The sequence below is a fragment of the Xiphophorus couchianus genome, chromosome 24 (assembly GCF_001444195.1).
Source record: "Xiphophorus couchianus chromosome 24, X_couchianus-1.0, whole genome shotgun sequence".
Lineage (NCBI taxonomy): Eukaryota > Metazoa > Chordata > Actinopteri > Cyprinodontiformes > Poeciliidae > Xiphophorus > Xiphophorus couchianus.
In genome coordinates this window covers 11,904,644-11,925,194 of record NC_040251.1, presented here as the reverse complement: position 1 = coordinate 11,925,194, position 20,551 = coordinate 11,904,644, and the positions used below count along the sequence as shown (strand labels likewise).

At 37.4% G+C, this 20,551-nt stretch overlaps 2 protein-coding genes and 1 long non-coding RNA gene across 4 annotated transcripts; 2 read left to right on the top strand and 1 right to left on the bottom strand.

Moving 5' to 3' along the window:
* The first annotated feature begins 458 nt into the window (after positions 1–458).
* On the top strand, positions 459–6,205 carry LOC114141224 (thyrotropin-releasing hormone receptor-like). Its single transcript, XM_028011710.1, has 3 exons — positions 459–620; positions 2,434–3,253; positions 4,677–6,205. The coding sequence occupies exons 2-3, from the start codon at positions 2,477–2,479 to the stop codon at positions 5,064–5,066; spliced, it is 1,167 nt and encodes a 388-aa protein (XP_027867511.1). The 5' UTR covers positions 459–620; positions 2,434–2,476; the 3' UTR covers positions 5,067–6,205.
* Positions 6,206–6,979: 774 nt separating this feature from the next.
* On the bottom strand, positions 6,980–13,577 carry LOC114141226 (uncharacterized). Of its 2 annotated transcripts, none has more exons than XR_003594797.1 (3): positions 12,535–13,577; positions 12,137–12,204; positions 6,980–7,879 (listed from the first exon to the last, which is right to left on the bottom strand). It is a non-coding gene; the product is annotated as an uncharacterized LOC114141226 (long non-coding RNA). The 2 variants fall into 2 exon arrangements; XR_003594796.1 differs by lacking the exon at positions 12,535–13,577 and adding an exon at positions 7,974–7,994 and having other exon boundaries at positions 12,137–12,201.
* Positions 12,158–19,970, top strand: LOC114141225 (transmembrane protein 198-like). Its single transcript, XM_028011711.1, has 5 exons — positions 12,158–12,294; positions 14,149–14,444; positions 15,629–16,204; positions 18,099–18,226; positions 18,360–19,970. The coding sequence occupies exons 2-5, from the start codon at positions 14,288–14,290 to the stop codon at positions 18,507–18,509; spliced, it is 1,011 nt and encodes a 336-aa protein (XP_027867512.1). The 5' UTR covers positions 12,158–12,294; positions 14,149–14,287; the 3' UTR covers positions 18,510–19,970.
* Positions 19,971–20,551: the final 581 nt, after the last annotated feature.

Here is a 20,551-nt window from a genome sequence, read left to right as displayed (position 1 = left end):
CTCCAGCAAAGTCCAGGCCGTTACCTAGCAACCCAGTGTAAACGTTGCATTTTGGGGGCGTGGCCAGCAGCAGTTTATTTGAATTTAAAGCGACAGAAATCCTAACACATCTCATTCTGCAAGAAACTCAGAACAGACTAAAATCTCATTGTCTAAAAATTATTATGAGCAAAAAATAAAATAAAAAACCCAAAAACGTTTTATTTTTGCATAGCCTATCCTAACCTGTGTGTGGTCACCTTTAAGTTAGCCTCTTCAGACTATGGAGTGTCAGCTAATTTATGTCCGCAAGGGCATACATAAATTAATATAACATTACACAACAGCAACAAGCTTGATAAAATGATCTTTAATTAGTTTTGTTTAAATTCATAAACCAACTTTTGCAGTGGTAAAACTTGTGGCTGCCGCCGCTGTTCTGCCAGCACTAACACGGCACAATTGATTTTTAGAACAAGGACTGAACCAGTGAGGATGTAATGATGAGTGGATGAGAGAGGGAGGGAGAAGAGGAGAGAGGAGAGAGAGATGAGGACGAGTAGAAGCATCAGTGGAGGAGGACAGAGCGGACCTGAACGCTGCCACCGTCTCTGAACCAACGCTGCTTCGTCCAACTCATGGTGAGCTGGGTGTTACTAACTACTCTGATTAGCTTGGTCATGTGTTTATCTTCATATTATATTTAAAATGATAATTTTTTTAATGCTAGTTTTAGGTAATGACATAAGTTCTCTGGATTTAATACAGGTTTTGTGTTTTATTGTTTTTCTTCACCTGAATTTTGCATGTATTTGGTATAATTAACACCTTTTAGTGGTAATTTGAGTTTAGATTTTCATTGACAAAGAAATGTAAGCTACAGAAAAAGTAATTAAGCTTGATCTCAATGCAGATGTTAGTGACATTTCACCAAAAATATAATCTGAAAGCACGTGCAAATAGAACAGAATAGAAGAAAACAGAACAGAATTGAATAGAATAGAACAGAATAGAATAGAATAGAATAATACAGAATAGACTTTATTGATTCCCAAGGGGAAATTTGTTTTAATAAAATAAATAAATAATAAATAAATATATATTTTATAAGTAATAAAATATGGCTAAATATGTGATAAATGAATAAAGTAAAATAACAACAAGTATGCACATGAAAACGTGTTAATCTACAAATAAATCAAAAAATGAGTCCAGAGAAAATTTAGATTTAAAGACACTCAGGGTTGGGGATTGTTTAGTCTGATAGCTAAAGGCAGGAATGATTTCCTATTTCAGATAAATCCAATTTACATCCAGATATTTACTGTATTTAGTTAAAATCCAACTCATTGCAGTTTAATCCAATCATATTGTCAGATTAAGGATCCAGCGGATGATTAATGCCAATAACTTTGCATAGATCTCCTCCTCCCTCATCGTTTTGTGGTGTTAAACACTTGGGGTCCCATTCAGTGTTCTGCTTCACTCGCCTCCCCATTTCTGCTCAGTTTTAATGCAATAGAGACACATAAGGCTTTGGGGAGGATCTGCTGACAACAAGCAGTGGAGTCTCCATCACCCCGGCGACAAACACAATTTTAAAGCACTTCACAGTTACACACATTAATTCATTCATTCATTCACTCATTCATTCAGCATAACACTTTAACACGTCTGATTACACCAGAAATGAGGATGATTGGGGAAAAACAGAAAAAATACTTTTCTGACTAGATGCTGTATTTTAGTTTGGTAACATAAAATAAAATACTGTAGTTTTTTTTTTCCCTGCACTGTAGAATTTTTTTTTTATAATTTAGGGTGAAATACCGGAAGCTGTTGTTGCCAGAAATTTACCGTATAAATACATACGTACAGTACATGGTCAATTTTACTGCATGAAATTGATCAAACTGATAAATTGATTTTACACAGTAGAATCATCAGTTTTACCAAAATACAATCAGTTTATATCAGAAAATTATCGTATTTTATACAATAAAACCGATCATTTTATATAATAAAATTAGCATTTTATACAATAAAACAATCTTTAATTGCATGAAATATACAATAAAATATTGTATATTATAGGTGATAAAATATACAAATTTAAATTTGTATATTTAAATTAATCTTTTTGTCTGATAAAATGATCAATTCTACCATATGAAATTAATTTTACATAGTAAAATAATACATTTCTTCTGGCAACCAGAAGAAATGTAGTTACTTTATTTTGGCATTGTTACACACACAGAGCTAAAATTAACCTTCATTAAAAACAATGTATTTGAACATGTCAGCTTGTAAATTTCCAAGAAAATTCAAGAAATGTTAAGCGTGGTAATAAGTCTTGCTGTTTGTTTTTTCCTCTATTGATATAGTAGACAAGACGTTTATATCATAATTCTAGTGCATCTCTAAGCCTTCCACTTGATTTTCTTTGTTGAGGGTCCTCGCCTTTGAATTGTTCCTGCTGGACTGGAAAACAAAGATGGAGAACAACACCACCGTTTTCCAGGATGTCGCTCGGCTTGTGAATCTGACTGCGATGCCTCTGAACTCTGTCGAAGAACAAGTCATAACCATATTGTTGACGACACTCATTTGTGGCGTCGGGATCGCGGGGAACGTCATGGTCGTGCTCGTCGTCCTGCGCACCAAACACATGGTGACGCCAACGAACTGCTACCTGGTCAGCTTGGCCGTCGCTGATCTTATTGTGCTCCTGGCTGCAGGCCTGCCCAACATCTCAGATGTGGTGGCTTTCTGGATTTATGGCTACACAGGGTGCCTGTGCATAACGTACCTTCAGTATCTGGGCATCAACGTGTCCTCGTGCTCCATCACGGCGTTCACCATCGAACGCTACATCGCAATCTGTCACTCCATAAAGGCCCAGTTCTTATGCACGGTCTCCAGAGCCAAAAGAATCATAGCTGGAATCTGGATCTTCACTTCCCTCTACTGCACCATGTGGTTCTTCTTGGCAGACACTAAGGAAACCGTTTACACCAACGGGGTGGTTGTTACGTGCGCCTACCGCGTCTCCAGGAGCTTCTACATGCCCATCTACTTCCTGGACTTCACTCTTTTCTATGTGGTCCCTCTAACTGTAGCCAGTGTGCTGTACGGGCTCATCGCCAGGATTTTGTTCATGAGTCCTCTGCCGTCACATCTGAGCGACCGAGCAGGAGGAGGGTCGGTTCATCAGGGCCACTCCCACAGCACCAACAAGCCCAACAAGGGAGCGATTGCTGCAAGAAAGCAGGTACTAGAATTGTTTTATGACGTTTTGTTTTAGATAAAACTTTGTAACCAGTTAAAAAAATTCACATGTTGCATGTTTGGTCTCAACTGCATCTAAAAACAGCCCAAGGACTTAAAAAAAAATAACACCCAGCAATTTTTAGGCAATAAAGTTATTTTTTGTATCTGGAAAATTAGAGGTTTCAGAAACCTCCCAATTATAAAGTTATAATCTATGGGCACTGCGCTGCTACCTAGGAACCCCAGTGAAGCCCAGCCCATCACCTAGCAACCCAAGCAGAGCTCCAGCACCTTTGGTCAGCTGGTTTTACCACTGTATGTGCTTCACAATGGCTGCTGGAAAAGATGAGTGTTCTGTTGTTGACTTACCATCCAGAAATAACTTCCTGCATTCTTGTTTGTTGTGCAGAAGGCTCTACTATTGCTTTTCAAAGATGTACTGTAGTATAACTGCGCATCTGTTTGCAGTCATTTTCATGTGCGAATGTAAGCGTTCAGCAGCAGTTTATTTAAATTTAAAGTGACAAGATGCTCTAAAACAGCTCAAAATAGGCAGAACTGATCAAACTAAAATCACAGTATCCGAGCCCATAGACCAGGGGTCTCAAACTCCAGGCCTGGAGGGCCGCAGTCCTGCAGTTTTTAGATGTGCCACAGGTACAAAACACTGGAATGAAATGGCTTAATTACCTCCTCCTTGTGTAGATCAGTTCTCCAGAGCCTTAATGACCTAATTATTCTGTTCAGGTGGTGCAGCAGAGGCACATCTAAAAGTTGCAGGACTGCGGCCCTCAAGGACTGGAGTTTGAGACCCCTGTCATAGACCATCCTAACCTGTTCAAGGAAGCATATTAGGTCACCTTTAAGATAAACACCTCCAGGGTGTTTTCACACCTCATGGTCCGGTAGACTTGACTTGATTGGAGACCAAAATTGCAACTTTTGTTACATTTTCAGCTGCTTTGGTTAACTTTCACACTGCACTGTCAAAGGAACCAAACCCTTTGAAAAACCCTTTCCCCTCTTCGCCTGTGGCAGCGCTTCATTCTATGAACTACAGACAGCATGTCTCTGAAATTCCAAGCAAAAAGATGAAGAGCTTTCAGACCTCAAATAACGCAAAGAAAACATGTTTATGTTCATTTAGAAACGACAATATTAATGTTTTTACTCAGGAAGAGTTCAGGAATCAATATTTGGAGGAACAACCAGGAGGTTTTCAACAGAGTTCAGTGCAGTGGGCTCTTATTTTTTTCCAGACACCTGAATTTCCTCTTTGCGGGAGAATAAAAGCTGTTTCTTATCTAACAATTTAGCTTTGGGATTTATTGAATCACCTTATAGAAAAGCTTGATCTTCCCAAACCTTTTACAAAGTAATGATAGCTGCGTAACTAAATGATTTCAGTAATTTCCCCTCAACAGATAACGAAGATGCTGGCCGTGGTGGTGATCCTCTTCGCGTTGCTGTGGATGCCTTACAGAACGCTGGTGGTGGTCAACTCCTTCATCGACCCTCCGTACCACGACACCTGGTTCCTCCTCTTCTGCCGGATGTGCATTTACACCAACAGCGCCATCAACCCCATCGTCTACAACCTCATGTCTCAGAAGTTTCGCGTCGCGTTTAAAAAGCTGTGCAGGTGCAGCCGCCACGGCAGGGAGGCCGAGTACAACGTGGCGATTTATTACAGCGTGATGAAGAGTTCTTCCCATGGGAGCAACGAACCGGTCACAGAGCAGGAGGAGCTCAGCGCTCAAACATCCAGCAGGTTCAACGTGACGGAGGATGACGCCAGCGCGCTCAGTGCATGAAACGTTGTTCATACTCCTTGTTTACGTTTAGGTTTCCGGTTATTTCTATGGGTAAAAAGATGTGTGGATACTCTTGATGAACTCTGTAGTGCTTATGTGTGGATTTGTGTGCTTTGCATTTCTCAGCAGTGTATTTATTTTAATATTCCGTTTTATACTGTAAATATGAAGCACGACAAGCTTCGGTGTTTGTAAGGTCGCACAGTATAAAATTAACAGCAATATTTAGGTTTATCAAATCTGTCTTAGAAAAAGAATTTAAATTTTTCAAAGTCATGTTATTCATACATTTATAAATATCAGAGAAGAGTTCCAGACTAAATCTTTAATTCACAAGCTAAATATTTAGTTTGCAAATTAAATATTTGGCCTTCAAATTAAATATTTAGTTGGGACTCTAAGTATATAGTTTACATATATTTAAACTTCTGAACTAAATGTTTAAGTCTGAGCTTAATGTGGAGTTTTAGGAAATATGACACAGCCACTTTAGAGTTTTAATTGTTGACATAAAACTCCAATTGAATCATTTTGATCCCCTCTTTGGAGGGTATTAAAAAAGCCCCAGACTTGTTAAATTTGCAGAGTTATGTTGCTGCTGGTGGTTTTCTTGCTAATTAACAGCTAAAGTATCATTTTATTCAACCCAACAGTTATTAAGTTACAGTTTCTTCACCCTTACTCAATGTTTTTTAAAAGAAATGTCAGCTATGTTAGTTTGTTTCAAATCAAGTCCCATTCACTATCACCAAATTATAATCCTCTGTAAGTGAGTTTAGGAATAATTTAAGAACTTTCAAGATTATAGCAACTCTTTATTAACAACATTATGATTCATAATGCCCAAGGCTTCAGCTCTACAAAATGAATGCACAGCAAAATGGATGTGAGAGTGCTCTAATTGGCTTATTTTGATAAATGAGGCCACAACGAGTCTCAGTCTGAGGGGAATCGGATTTTGGCACCAGACGGGCTTATTAGTTAGAAGATCGAACATGTAGCCAGTTTCAAAGTTTTTAAGTTTACGTGTATGAGCTATTTCAATGTTTATCATTGGTTATGTGGTTTAGTTTCTCCAATTTATATATTTTCTCTGCTGGCTTTAAGCTCCCAGATTGTCTTGATTCCTAAAGACATTTTTTAAAAAATGCATTTTCTGTTTATTTTATCATTTGGCCTGTGTTTGGCCTTATTTATTCCTTGTTTTGATTTAAATCAATCTTCGTTTTTGCCTTACTTTAAATCAGTCGGTTAGTAGTTGCTTCTCTGGTTAGATCATGTTTGTTTATTTCTTGTGTTTAGTTATCTTCATCCCTTTTAGTTTTATGTTCTGCCTGTTCCCCAGTTTTGCTCCTGTGTGCAATTTCTCTCTCTCTCTCTCTCTCTCTCTCTCCCTCAGTCTGCCTTCTGCTCTCTCCCCACAGCTGCACCCTGTTTTCTAACTAGCATTCATCCCATCGTCTAGCAATCAAATTAACTCCCCTGCTGGATTCTCCTGTTTGTTCATGTTGCTCCTTCTTTAATGGTTTGTTGATCATCCTGTTTGCCTTCTCGCATTTTTGTAAATTTGCTTCTCAATTCTTACTTTAGATATACAATGCCCCAGAAAGCGTCTGCATCTGTGTCCAAATTCAACCAACATCAAATCTTGACGATTGTTTAGTTACATCTTCCATAGGCCAGAACAATTAATCCGATTAATTGCGATGAAATAATTGTCAACTAATTCAGTAATTGATTAATCATTAATTGGAGTATGCAGACTTCAAAAAATGGCCGATTGTTGAAATGAAAGAACATTCTTAGATAAGTAAATAAACCAAACATGTACAAAAAATTCATACATTTTACATTTAAGTTAAAATGATTGAATTATTAAAACATCTAAAACTCATCAAATGGTAGTTTTAATTTCACTTAGTTCAAATTCTGTAAAAAAATCTTGTATTAAACACATTTTACTCTCAATTACTAAGTGTTTAATTGAAAACTGATCAGCAGATCAGCCCTACACTTTATTGATAATACGGTAAGTCAAGCAGAAAGGCTTGAGCTTTTCATATGTTGTTAGAAGTTTTGTTTTTTTGCTGCAGACGCATCTTATTCTACAAATGATCAAGAATAGCATAAGTTGTTGCATTTTCGGAAATAACATTTTCACTTGTCTACTTGCAACTTTGACATAACTGAACTTGGACTACAAAATCGCTGTGTGGAAAAATTTTACGGATTCATAAAACTGATTAGCTAGACGTTGTGATCTTGACAAGAAGATGACATAGGCAAAAAAAAAAGAACTGAAAACCTACAAAGAATATAAAGAAATAAGCAGCAGAGGGAGAGAATAAATAAAAAAATTAACTCCTAGACAGTCAAAGTATATATAAATATATAAAAACATGTTTAAAGACTAAAAAAAGTGGATTTTGCATAATATGCCCCCTTTAATCCAATGCATGCTTTTAAACTCGTTAGTTTTTAAATCAAGTTTTACAGATAACATATATTTGCTGATATATTTAGAAAATGTGTGGCTGAAATAATTAGCATTAGAAGAAAACTCTCTACCAGAGACAGGATGTCAGCAGAAAGTACTCCATAACTGGATCTCTTTTGAAAGCAGACGACACAATGAGTCGTTCCTGCGCCAGAATAAATAATTTATTCGCCGCATCTGTCAAGAGCTCTCGTCATTAACACAAATATTCAAAGAGCAACTAGAGTCGTTTGTTGCACAGCAGTAAAGAGGCTCGTCTTTGTTTTTTATCCCTTCATCCTGTGGCGTATAAACCGACCAGGAAGGAGCTTCAGATCTGGAAGGACAAAATGCAGATCAGATCTTATTACAACATAATAAGTTTCTGAGAAATCAGACACATTATTCCTGTAAAATATTGAAGCACTCACTTTGTTTTGTTGCTTGTTAGTCTGTCCAAAACAAAAAACGACTAAATAAATAAATACCTGCTTTAGTGTACACAGAAAAATAAAATCTGAATTTTTTCCACCTTTAAAATTGCAGCTATCCCATTCAAATGACTGGAAAACCAAAAAGTTGTAAAAATGTTCCAAAGATGTAAAAGAAAGAAAAGAAAAATATAGTAATAAGAAAATTTAAAAAATACAGAATAAGTGAATTAAGTCACCATTTTATGTGAATAAAGTGATAAAATTACAAGAATAAAGTTGAATTAGTCTGAGAATAAAGTCATAATATTTCTAGAAGAAAGTGATATTACAACAATAAAATCGTAATACTATGAGAACAAAGAGATGTTATTTCTAGAATAAAATTGTACAAGAATAAAGTTGAGATAATATGAGAATAAAGTCATAAAAAAAATTCGGTGACAGATTTATATTTCTGTCACCAAATTCAAAGATTTTATTGAATCTTTGGAAATAAATGCTTTTTTCTTGACACCCTATACATAATCCAGATATATTGTGAACAAAAGAGATGATGATGTTTTTGTCACAGCCAGTACTTTGCAGGAAAACTCTGCTTGTCCCTGAAGGCTGCAAATACTTTAAGTAAATGTGATGAGAGTCCATGTGGGAGAGCTGCTGGTTTTAGAGCTGAATCACATCAGATACACGTCACATTTTTACGTCACAAAACCTCCAGGCTTTATAGGGTTGAATAAACTTTAAAAATCCACTGCAAATATATACACTATAGGAAACCAATCTGAGTAGGTGCTTGGTATTCCTTCACACTAACAGCAAACATTTCAATATGGATTAGTGGCTGTAGCAGATTTGCACTTTGAACTCAGTAAACCTGTGATGTGTAAAAACAGACTTTATGTCAGTTCTTACGCCCAGTTCTCATTAATAATCTTGGATGAGTTTTTTAAGGTTAATCTCCTTGTTTGCACATAAGCTATGCGTGCATTCTGCTGATTTTATGAAACATAACTGACTGAGCAGTTCTTAAAAAGTGGTGTGTTGTTTTTATTTTTTATATAAAACAGATTTTACTTTGAAGGATCTAACAGAAAATACTTTAACTTTGTCTTTCTTTATTTTCAGAAGGCACAGAATCAATATGACTTCACTATTACAGGCGTTGGAGACAATCTGGTGACAGACGGCTCATTTCATTTAGAAATGAGAAAGAGTCTGTTCTGATCAATAGTCCCCACTCAGCAATCACACGTGACTTTCTGTGAATTGATTAACTTTATCTTTTATTATTTCTGGAAGCAACAGAGCTTTTAGCAAACTAGAATGATCATCTGTTTAGATTTATATTGCAGTATGTAGTATGTTAAATCCTAAAAACGCTCATTCTGCTGCTGTTCGACTGAAAAATTACAAATTTGAATTGCGCAGCAGCAGGAGGATGCGGCAAAATCAAGAGCAGCAGCTGCATGGCTAGGATGAAATGAAACAAGCTGTCCACCTTCTCTTCCACAAAGCACTTTTGTTGGTTTTTATTCAACTACTCAAATGTTAAAAGCATGCTTTCCTTTCATCTGCAAATTCAGAAGATGGAAAAGCATATTTGGTTGATGGAAGCATAAAAGGCTTGTTCTTTCTTTGGTACGTTTCTCACAAGTGGAGCCTAATTCAAGCAGGCAGCTCAAAACCTCAGCCAACCTTAGCGCCGCTCAGAGTCGCTGTAAATATTCAGTAGATCAGCGTCTGTCATTATTAATGTCCACTTTCTGGATATTTTTCATGTGTTTAAAGTCTGCCGCAGATTTTTTCTAAATGCTCCGCTCTGGGATTGCTCATCTGCAGCCACAGTGGCTTATCACATGAATAATATGCTACTGTTAATGTATTTTACTGAGATTCGGTGCGATAGACGAACACAAAGACATGCATTATTGTCAGAGAGCTCATGTTTTTCTCTCTCTGGGTCAGAAACTCTTTGCTTCACTTTCTAAGTGTTGTTCCTCAGAGCTTTGCGGCTCTACAGAGTGATATTTTTGGCCCTTTCTTCTATCCAAAATAACTCAAGTTTAGTTTGAACATCAATTGTCAAGTCTTGCCACTGGTTTTCAATTACATTAAGGACTGGACTTTGACTGGGCCATTAGAACCATTTAACCCTTTCATGCATCGCGGTCTCTGCAGTGGACACTAGTGCATCACACAATACACTGCCAACTACTGGCCATCCACTGCAAGTGCAAGAAAAGTTTTGTTAAATCTAAAGCAACTCAAGAATTGCCCTCTTTCTTTTCTTGCAGGTAAAAAAAAAATATTGTGACATCAAGTAACACTACTGATGTATTTTCAAAACAACAATTTTGTATTTGGAGAAAATTACAACTGATCACGTAAAAAAAAAAAAAAAAAAACCTAGAAAAAACAACAAAATTTTTTCCCACCATTTTTCTTCTATCCCTTTGGAAAACAAATCCTGACATAAAGGATCATAATTCATGCATGAAAGAGATAAGTGTCATGGGATAGATGAGTAGATAAAAATATATACTTAATTGCAGCTTATAAAGTGTATTTACCATTAATTTTACATGAGGAACAGAGGAGTAGAGTGACCGGCAGGGGGCGACAAAAAGACACAAATCTAAAAAGCTCAGATATTCAGAGCTGCTTAAGACATTTGAGTCTGTAGCCTTCAACCTCAACGCTTTTCTACACAAATTCATATTTTTATTATTGCTTTATATTGCTTTTTTTCATGTCTAATTTATATATACTTTTTTATCCTAGGCTGCTTTCACACTGTGAAAAATGTTAATTGTAACTTACTTCTCTGAATTATGGCAAAGGATCTTTTTAAATCCAAAACTCCTCAATGTTGTTGTTTTTTGTTTTTTTTTGTGGGACATCTAAGGTTGTCTCTGAGTGCCAACAGCAGCACCATGCTATACTTGTCGCTTGGTATTTTAAACTACATTATATCTTTAGCTTGTTTTACTGCTTGCAGCTGCAGTGCAAAAATGTCTGTTTTTAGCAGCTGTAAAATCAAGTCTGCGACAGTTTTAACTGGAGCTTTTTATCTAACAGAGGTTAGATGGTGGAAATGGTGCTGAGTGTGAATGTCACTTTGAGCAAACTGCATTAACATCTCTACATATGTTTGGTGTACAACTCCTGCTGGGATGAACATGTGTCATAAAAATCCATCCAGATGTTCTCATGGTTTGTTCAGATCAAAAATCCAGACTGGTAAACAACCAACTGGCATTTTTACAATTTTACATTTCCTGGTTTGAGTTGTACTGGATTTGATGGAAGTGTAGTTCATCTGGTAACTGGTGCAGCAAGAAACACCTACCTGTAATGTTTTTCTCATTTCTTTTTATTTTTTATTTTTGAAAGGATTAATAAAGATTCTTTAGATTAAGGCTGTCCAAAGTGTGGCCCGTGGGATATTTACGTCCATTTAAGTGATTTTCTGCAGCTCTTCACCACAAAACCAGAATATTTACATTTTGTGGCCCTAGATTACTTTCATCTTGCAAAAACACGTAGTCTCAGTCTTTATTGTGTATAAAGTATTTCTTTTTACACTTGAAATGCGCCCAAACTAACTTCCAAGTAACTTTTCAGGAAGTTAAGTCAATAATTTCTTATTATTTATTAAAACATACTGGTTCCACTAGTAAATTATTTCACTTATAACATGGGGAGAAAGTCTTATTATAAGTGAAATAATCTACCAGTAGAACCAGTACTTTTAAAATCAATTTTAAGGAAATATCAACTTAAAACAAGCTCCTATACATTGTTGAAACGCTAGTTGTAAGTTAGTTTTGTCGCATTTCAAGTGTAATTAGATATTTGCACTAGAAATATTTGGTAAAACTTTGCATTTTTTGCGTGTAGTGAAAAGTTTGGACACTGTTATTTTAATTCTCAGGTATACAAAGACACATGTAGGTTCGAAGCTGAACCTATTAAAAAGATATGCTAGGTGAATTAAAGATAGCAGACATGCAGGTTAGTGTTCCTGGAGGATTATGGGTAGTTGAGGGTCGAACTCCCTGACTTGGCCTTGGACTTGGCAGCTGTGTCAGTCTAACCCTGGGGGCAGATGGCCGCCCTCTCAGGCATCAGCTGTTTACAAGCACAGATGAGGGACTTACCGGTTGGACGCTCTCTGTGGGAAACCACACAGTTGATGTAGAAACTCCGGACAAACTCTGAACGCTCCCTGTTTACAGGAATTTAACAAGCTGATCAGGATGCTTACATCTCTCCTTTAAAGCGCACATTTAAAACCCGAGCCTGTGGACCGCTGCAGGTAGGCCATGAAAATGTTTTTACACGTTTTATATTCTCATTTCTCACGTTTTCATGTTGTTTGTGGTAATTCGGTGGAGATTATCTGATACTGCAGTAGTGTTTTTTGAGTAAAATGAACAGAAAATTAGGTGTTTTTGTTGCTATTCTTTCATATTTTAGTGTTAATGTTTTAGTTTTACCAGAGACATTTCCACGTGAAAGTTTTCTCGTGCTTTACAGTAACATGAGAATGACTCACCTGCTAAAGCTCCTCTAATTCCATTTGCTGACCGTAGAATCTGCCTCAACAGCTTAGCATGTCGTTACATGGAGGCTAATTTATGCTGCATCAAAAGAATCATACAATCAGCTGCAGGTGAAAATGCTTAAAATGTTCAGAAAGTTCACAAATAAGCTTCAAATAATGACTCGTACTTTATAAATGTTAATCTTTAGTTATATTTTGTTACACATCAGCAAATAAATGCTATAGAACTACAGACCCATTCAGTAAATTTAAATATTATTAAAAAGTCAACTTTGTTCAACTAGACAAAGTTGAAGGTTTTAACACCTTTGTGCCTCTTAATCGTGATGATTTTCTGCTAACAGCTAATAAAAATATTCTAATTTTAAATTAGAATATTACATCAGACCAATAAAAAAACTATTTTTAAAAGCAGAAATGAGGTCTTAATAAAAGCATGTTTATACCTGCTGAAGGTTATTTTCAAAAAACAATTTTAATCTTACAAACTGAATATACTGAATACTTTTGCTCCTTTTGAATGCAGGATTCTTCAAGTATTTCTTAAGTGGGTTTTGACTGACATTACTGTTCATTTTGGGAAAATGTACATCCTGCTGCTTTTATTGGTGTCTAAATGTTTGTTTCCTTCTTATTGTTCAGCAAACAGAGTACCAAACCACATGCTCAGAACAATGCATGTGAAAAACAGAGGCATGGAGCCAGCAGGTCATTTCCTCAGCTGCATCCTGTTCTTAAACCAAACATAAAACTTGGAAGGGAAGCTCGGTTTCCCTCTCTGCTTCCCGAATAGAAAATTTGGGCATGGGAAAAGGCACTTCCTCATCAGCAGTTTAAAAATGACCTTTTATGCTGTTTTTTGTTTTTGAACAGGCTAGGACAGGTCTGAAGGGATTATACAAAACATGTTTGTTACATTCTTTGCACAAAATCATTCTCAGAAAATCAGATTTTAATCTGGTCAGCTCTGCCTATGTTGGGCTCCTTTCAAAATGAGCTGCTGTCATTTTAAATCCAAATAAGCTGCTGCTGGCCACGCCCCCCCAACACTCACATGGGAAAACAGCTGCAAAAAGATGCGCAATTATACAACCGTACATCTCTGAAAAGCATTAGTAGAGCCTCCTGCACGACCAACTAGAACCCAGCAAGTGGTTTCTAAATAATAAATCAACAAAAAAACACTTGTCTTTTCCAGCAGCCATTGTACAGCGCATGGTAAAAGTAGTTGACCAAACATGCTGGAGCTCCACTTGGGTTACTAGGTAACAGGCTGGAATGCACTTTGGTTGCTAGGTAACTGGCATTGCGTGCTGATTTGTGACGTTACATTCAGAAAGATTTTGAAATAGCTCACTTTTTAGACACCAAAAAACAGCTGGGTGATTGTTTTAAGCACTTGAGCTGTTTTTAGAAGCAGTAAAGACCCAAACTGAAGTACAGAAACGTTCAAAACGTGACTTTTGCATAATAGGTCCACTTTAATATTAACTAAAAATTATTTAAACATATTGCTTTTCACCACGGGAAAAGGGAAATTACATGACTTGTCACCACTATACAGTCTCTATCAAACCCTGAAATCATGTCCTTTTCTTTTTGCAGGTGCACACCAGGAAACAGCTTAATGCATGCTCTGGATCCAGGAACTTCCTCTTTGCTTGGACTTCCAGCTTCCCTCCTTCAATGAACAAAGCACATTCATGTCCAAAGCAGCTGGGCAGCACAAAAGAAACAATCCTCCATGATGGCAGTGTCTTCACTCTACATTACAGAGGAACCTGGAGCTGGAATCACTGAACTGGATATATGTGTTCTTAACAGTAATGTGCAATACGAAGTCATCCCGTCTGTCGTGTGCTCCGTCTGCCTTTCATTCGGCCTCATCTACTGCTTTTTTGGTGTGTATCCGCGCTGACATTAGATGCTAGTATTAGCTTACACGAAGCTGTTTTAAATGTTTCATTAGCTCACCTGATGCCTTAAATCCCCCGAGGCAGGCGTCTGCAGGTTGCCAGGGGTTTAGAGTGGATAAGTCCAAAGCTGGAGGAGGCAGATGGGAATCTAAATTTTATACAGACGGCATTCATGAGTCGCCACCTGTTGCACTGAATGAAATCCCACTGATGTCATGGTGTTAACGCTCATTCGGTTTTTAACGGGGATTTTGTGTTTAGTGTGCATGCATTGCAACGTGAAGCAAACATTTCCCGTTCTGCTTTTACTGGGAGAAAACGTTGAGATAACGCTCTCAAAGTCTGGTAGTGTGGGCTGTTAAACATTAAACTGATGCAATTCAGCTTATTTTATTCACCAGATGATTTGTGTTTACGTATATACAACATATGGCAATACATTTTACATTTTATCAGACCGCCTAGTCTAAACATTACTGAAATATTCTTAAAGTTTCTTTCCATAAGTGCCCCAACTTCCCTAAAATGCAAAGAAATAAATGTGCATCTTATCATAAAAATAAAAAACTAAAATAGTTGATCTATGGAGAGATCTGGAAATTGATCATAAGTGAAAGTATTCAAACCTTTGTAACATTTTATGTTACAACCACAAATTTTTATGTATTTTATTTATTTATTGCAATGGTAACACATAGTTGTGCTAAACTGTAAAGTGACAGGAAAATATGCCCAATTATTTAATATTTTTTACAAATAAATTTAGGACAATTATTAATCTGACTGTGCTTCATTGGTTGCAATATTAATTATGATTCAATATTTGGAAACGTGGCCATCATTTCCTCTGCTGCCTTTGCTAAAACTACAGGGAGACTACAGTTCTACAGCACAGAAAATTTATGTCGTCCTCAAACGTTGATGACGTGTGACGATCAGAAAACACAACTTCTCCTTCTGTTTTCTGATTGGCCCGGTAGAAAATCTACCGGAGGAATCGAAGTAAACGGGAGAAAATCCAGACTGTCTGTGAAGCGAGATTTGAATCGAGTGGAATAGCACAGGAAGGCTAACAGGAAACTAGCTTGTGCTAGGTTTTGTATCTATCTCTGGCTTCAGAGAAGGTTTAAGGAGAGTCTAAGATTGGTGTTTTTTGTTTTTTTTCGCAGGCTATCGCTGCTTCAAGATGGTCATGTTCTTCTCCGGCTTCATGTTTGCCTCATCCGCCGTGCTCCTGTTCTACCATAAGGAGCCAGACTTTACGGGTCAGTTGAGAGAGGACGCCAAGGCGGGCATCGGGCTTGGAGTCGGCGTGCTGTGTGGACTGTTTACCGCGCTGCTTTCCACGCTGGGACTCCTCCTCTGTGGCCTGCAGCTCGGAAGCCTCCTCTCCCTGTCCATGCTGGTGATTGTGGGACAGTTTCACAGCCTTACTCCAGTGTGGGTGCCTCTTTGTGCCGTACTGGCTGCCAGCATCGCATCTGCTGTGTTCACGCTGCAGTGGCAGAGGTTGTTCAGCATCTTCTACACGTCTGTGTTTGGAGCTACGACCGTGATGCTGTGCGCGGACTACACGGTGGGCGCGTTTGTGCTGCCGCATCAAGTGTATGACGTGTTTTGTGAAGCGGCTCCGCGACCCTTCTGCTGGTTTAACTGGGCAATCACTGGGATCTGTCCTGTTTTGAGCACCGTGGGCGTGTTGGTGCAGTGGTGGTTTACTGCGAGGGGAGTTTCACACTTTGAAGGTAAGTTTTGTTCAGTCTGCAGACACAAAAGTGGATCTTTAAATTAATGGGATTTTATTAGATAACTCAATACAAAGTAGAGTGAGAGGAAAATAATCCATTCATCTTCTGTACCTGCATATTCTTTGTTCACGTTGCAGGATTGACTTTTGCAGAAGGACAATTTAGAAAAGCCAGTTAACCTATCAGTCAATCAATCAATCAGTCAGATTTAATTGTAAAGCACATTTCATCAACACGGCATTTCAAAGTGCTTCAGAGAGATTTGTGGCTGATTCAGAACAAAGATGGGTTTGTACAGATAAAGGCAAAATGAGGAAGGTTTCTGTTAGACAAATTCATCGGATTAAGAGAACAGCTGTTAAAATGCCCTTAAAAAGCAGCAAACAGTTATTTGAAGCTGCTGGTGCCTCTGGAACCTCAAGGTGGAGGATCCTGCAGAGGCTTGCGGTGCATGAACCTACTATTCAGCCACCCCTAACCAGAGCTCACAAGCAGAAACGGTCACAGTGGGCCGGCCGTACAGGAAGATTAATTTTCAAACAGACTTGTTCACTGATGACTGCTGTGCAACCCTGGATGGTCCAGATGGATGCAGTAGTGGATGGTGGATGGCCACCACATCCCAACACGGCTGTGATGTCAGCAAGGAGGTGGTGGAGTCATGCTGTGGGCCGAAATCATGGAGAGAGAATCATTGGTCGGCCCCTTCAGAGTCCCTGAAGGTGTGAAAATGACCTCAGCAAAGTATATGGACTTTCTGACTGACCACTTTCTTTCATGGTTCAAAAACAAGAACCGAACCTTCAGTAGCAAAATCATCTTCATGCATGACAATGAATGCTGTAAGGAATATACTGTGTCATTGGCTGCTGTGGGCTTAAAATGGAGAAACTCATGGTGTGGTTACCATCCTCCTCTGACCTCAACCCTATTGAGAACCTTTGGAGTTTCCTCAAGCAGAAGATCTGAATGCAGTTCATATCAAACCAGCAGCTCTGGGAAGGTTTTCTGACATCCTGCAAGGGAATTAAAGCAGAAACTTTCCACAAGCTCACAAGTTCAATGGATCTAGAATTGTGCTGTGATATCAAAGAAGGTCCTATGTTAACATGTAACTCGGTCTGTTAAGATGTTTTTGATTGAAATTGCTTTTGATTTTAGTACATGTGACCATTTAATGCTGCACATTCAAAGAATGACCGTTTGCAGTTCTTTATAATCCATAAAATGTTTAGAAAATCTGATGTGCATAATAATTTGGAACAGTGCATTTTGAGTTTTTGATTTTTGAAAGAAATACTGTTCTCATGGGGAGCTTTGTTCAGTAAAATTTGATTTATACTGTAATAGTTCATGACTTCAAAATTATACTGACCATCATTTGCATTGACCATTTAAGAAAATTTGAGAAAATATCACTTGCATAATAATTGTAGTAACAACAGCAGCCAGGGGTTATTACAACATCATGTACATGAATTAAAGTTAGATAATACACTGAGTGTTTTAATTTCCTTGCAGTTCTTTGAATGATATAGTAACTGAAATTAGTTCAGTAGGTCAGTTTTAAGAGTCACAAAGCAAGGAATTTTTCTATTGAATTTACGTTTGTGAATAAAAAACTTTGCTAAAAATACAATCAAATTAATTAATAATTTCTTGAATAATTGTGAAAACCAAGAACAATATTCTCCCAATGTAAAACAAAATCTTTGTATATACTATCCATTATCCTTCTAGTAAGGATTTTTTTTATTATTATTATTTAAATTTTTCATTTTATGATTTATGGAAACACAGCTGATTGGGACATAAAATATAAAAAAGTTCAAACTGAATAAATGAGTAAATAAATACATTATTTTACATTTATTTTAATTCTCTTTTCCAGGTGCAAATAAAAAACAGAAGAAATATGGAACGAAGCAGAAAAGTAGAGAAGACAGGAGAAGACCTCGGCCATACCGGCAGCGCAGGCCTCCGCCTCTGAAGCGATATGCTGGAGATGTCCTCGCACCAGTACGTGGCTCAAACAAAAACATAAAATGCAAAAATATCCTGATTTCATGACAGAAAACCTGATTGCTTATGAGTTTTTGTCAGTATCTGGCTAGTGTAACAACGGCGCTCATCTCTGCTACCTGCCTTGCAGAGTTATCTCCACAAACTCCAAGAGCGTCAACTGGGCACCGGCTCCTCCACCAGCAGCGTCAGCACCATCACACACACCCTGATCGACTTCAACTTCGAGACGGGCTCCATGGTGCCTCTTACCTCCGCCTCCCCCATCTTCACAGTCTAACCCAAAGAGCAAATCTCTGGGAAAGTAACTTTGAACTGTTTACTTTCACAAAACTTGTTCAGATATTTTAGTTTCTGCTTTGGGTTTTCTTCACAAGCTTTATTGGACAATTGTCCGTCTTTCCTGATTGTTAAATTACATTTATTATTCCTCAGCCTCAGAATTCCAACATTCTTTGAGAAGTTTTATTCTCACAATATTTGTATTCACCTTAAAAGAGTGTGCTGTTAAATGTAAATATCAAAAAACTTTTCTTTTTTAAAGGTGACCTTTTATGCTTCCAACCAGATTATTATTGGCTTTCGATTCATGAAAATTGTGTTCATTGCAATTTTTTTGCACAAAATCATTCTTAGATTTTGGGATTTTAGTCGGGTCTGTTCTACCTATTTGAGTTCCTTCTTTGAAAAGCGTTAGTAGAGCCTGCTGCACAACCAATAAGAATGCAGCAACTGTTTTCTGGATGGTAAGCCAACTAAAAACACTTGACTTTTCCAGCAGCTACATACAGCCATTGTACAGCAGTAAAGCCAGCTGACCAAACATGCTGGAGCTCAGCTAGGTAACGGCACAGTGCCCATTGATTGTGGCATGTGTTTAGGTTTAGGAGGTTTTTTAAGTGGCTCATTTTCCAGATACCTAAAAACATTAACTTAGTACCAAACACCATTTTTTAGGCGCTCCGGCCCAAATGGAAGTATAAAAACATGCAAAATGTGAATTTGCATAATAGGTCTCTTTTTTAAAAAAAATTCTTCATGTTTGGAACAGTCCATGCCACTTGATGCATCCAGATCCAAACCATATCTTATTTGGGCAATGATATGGATGTCCTGATCAAGGCATATTAGAACAATGTTGGTCAAACTCAACTCCCAACACCTGTTGTTCTTGGACTGGCTGTGATTTCATGTTAGCCAACAAGCTTCGCCGTCACGGTTTGTGCTCCAGATTTTTTAAACATGGCAGCCAATTTTTATGTGCATAACTTTCAAACTATGTCAGTTTTTATACTGTATTGTAGGCTCTGCATATTATTTTGTTTGGTATTTTCCTAACAAAGTGATTGTTTTTCAAGACTTAGAGGGATGTTTGCAGAAAAAAAGAAGAAATTGGCTGCTGCAGCTTCCCTGCACGCAACTAGAAGCTAAGTTTTTGAAGCAGAAACTTTTGTACTGTTGGCTTTCCACTAGCTGGAACCACATTGAGTTATCAACAAGTCATATCACAATAGAGAGTAATGCTGACATTAGCTTAGCACTTTGTGAAACTGCTGAGCAGGAAAACATCATTAGCAGTAGCAAGTTGAAGGATGTAGTTGTACTGAGAGAACAAAATGTAAAATTTTAACCAAGTTATGCCTGTGTTGACAGCATATTAAACCTGTCAAGATTCTTTTGGGACAAAATATGCAAAATAAATACTGCATATGTAAAATAAAGGGATATGTGGATCATGAAATTGATGGACTGTTGTGTGATTGTACTCAGTTTACAAGCATATACATGGCATTGATTTAAATTGTTTTTAATGTGAAAACCAATTAAAAAATTACATTTGTAGATGCCTAAATTACTTGGATCTGTCTGTAGGACAAAAGAAAATCTTGATCAGGACATTCAAGCTCACTTAACTAAGAAAAAAGTTAGTTTGCTCAAAGTAAATGTGAATAAAGTTGTTTAACTGTGGACTATAAATTATTACAATGTTGAGTTGGACCAAAGCCTCAGAGCTTTTTTGTATCTTAGTTAAAGTTTATTAAAATCTGCCAGATCTGTCATTTTCTATGCAATTTAAGTGAAATCTGAGGTTTTTATTGATGGGCAAGGCTATACCTCTAACTTTAGATGAAAAAGAAGAATAAAATACATGACCAACACAATCCCTACACATCTTTAAATGTTCTATATCTGTGAGATGGGTCTCTTAAATAAAGGCGATGTCTGTGCTTTGTTTCTTAAAGTATATTAGAACTTTCTTCCTTTTAATGGGGTTGTTAATCCCTCCAACATTCAACAAACGACAGTTTAGTAGTCCTGTCT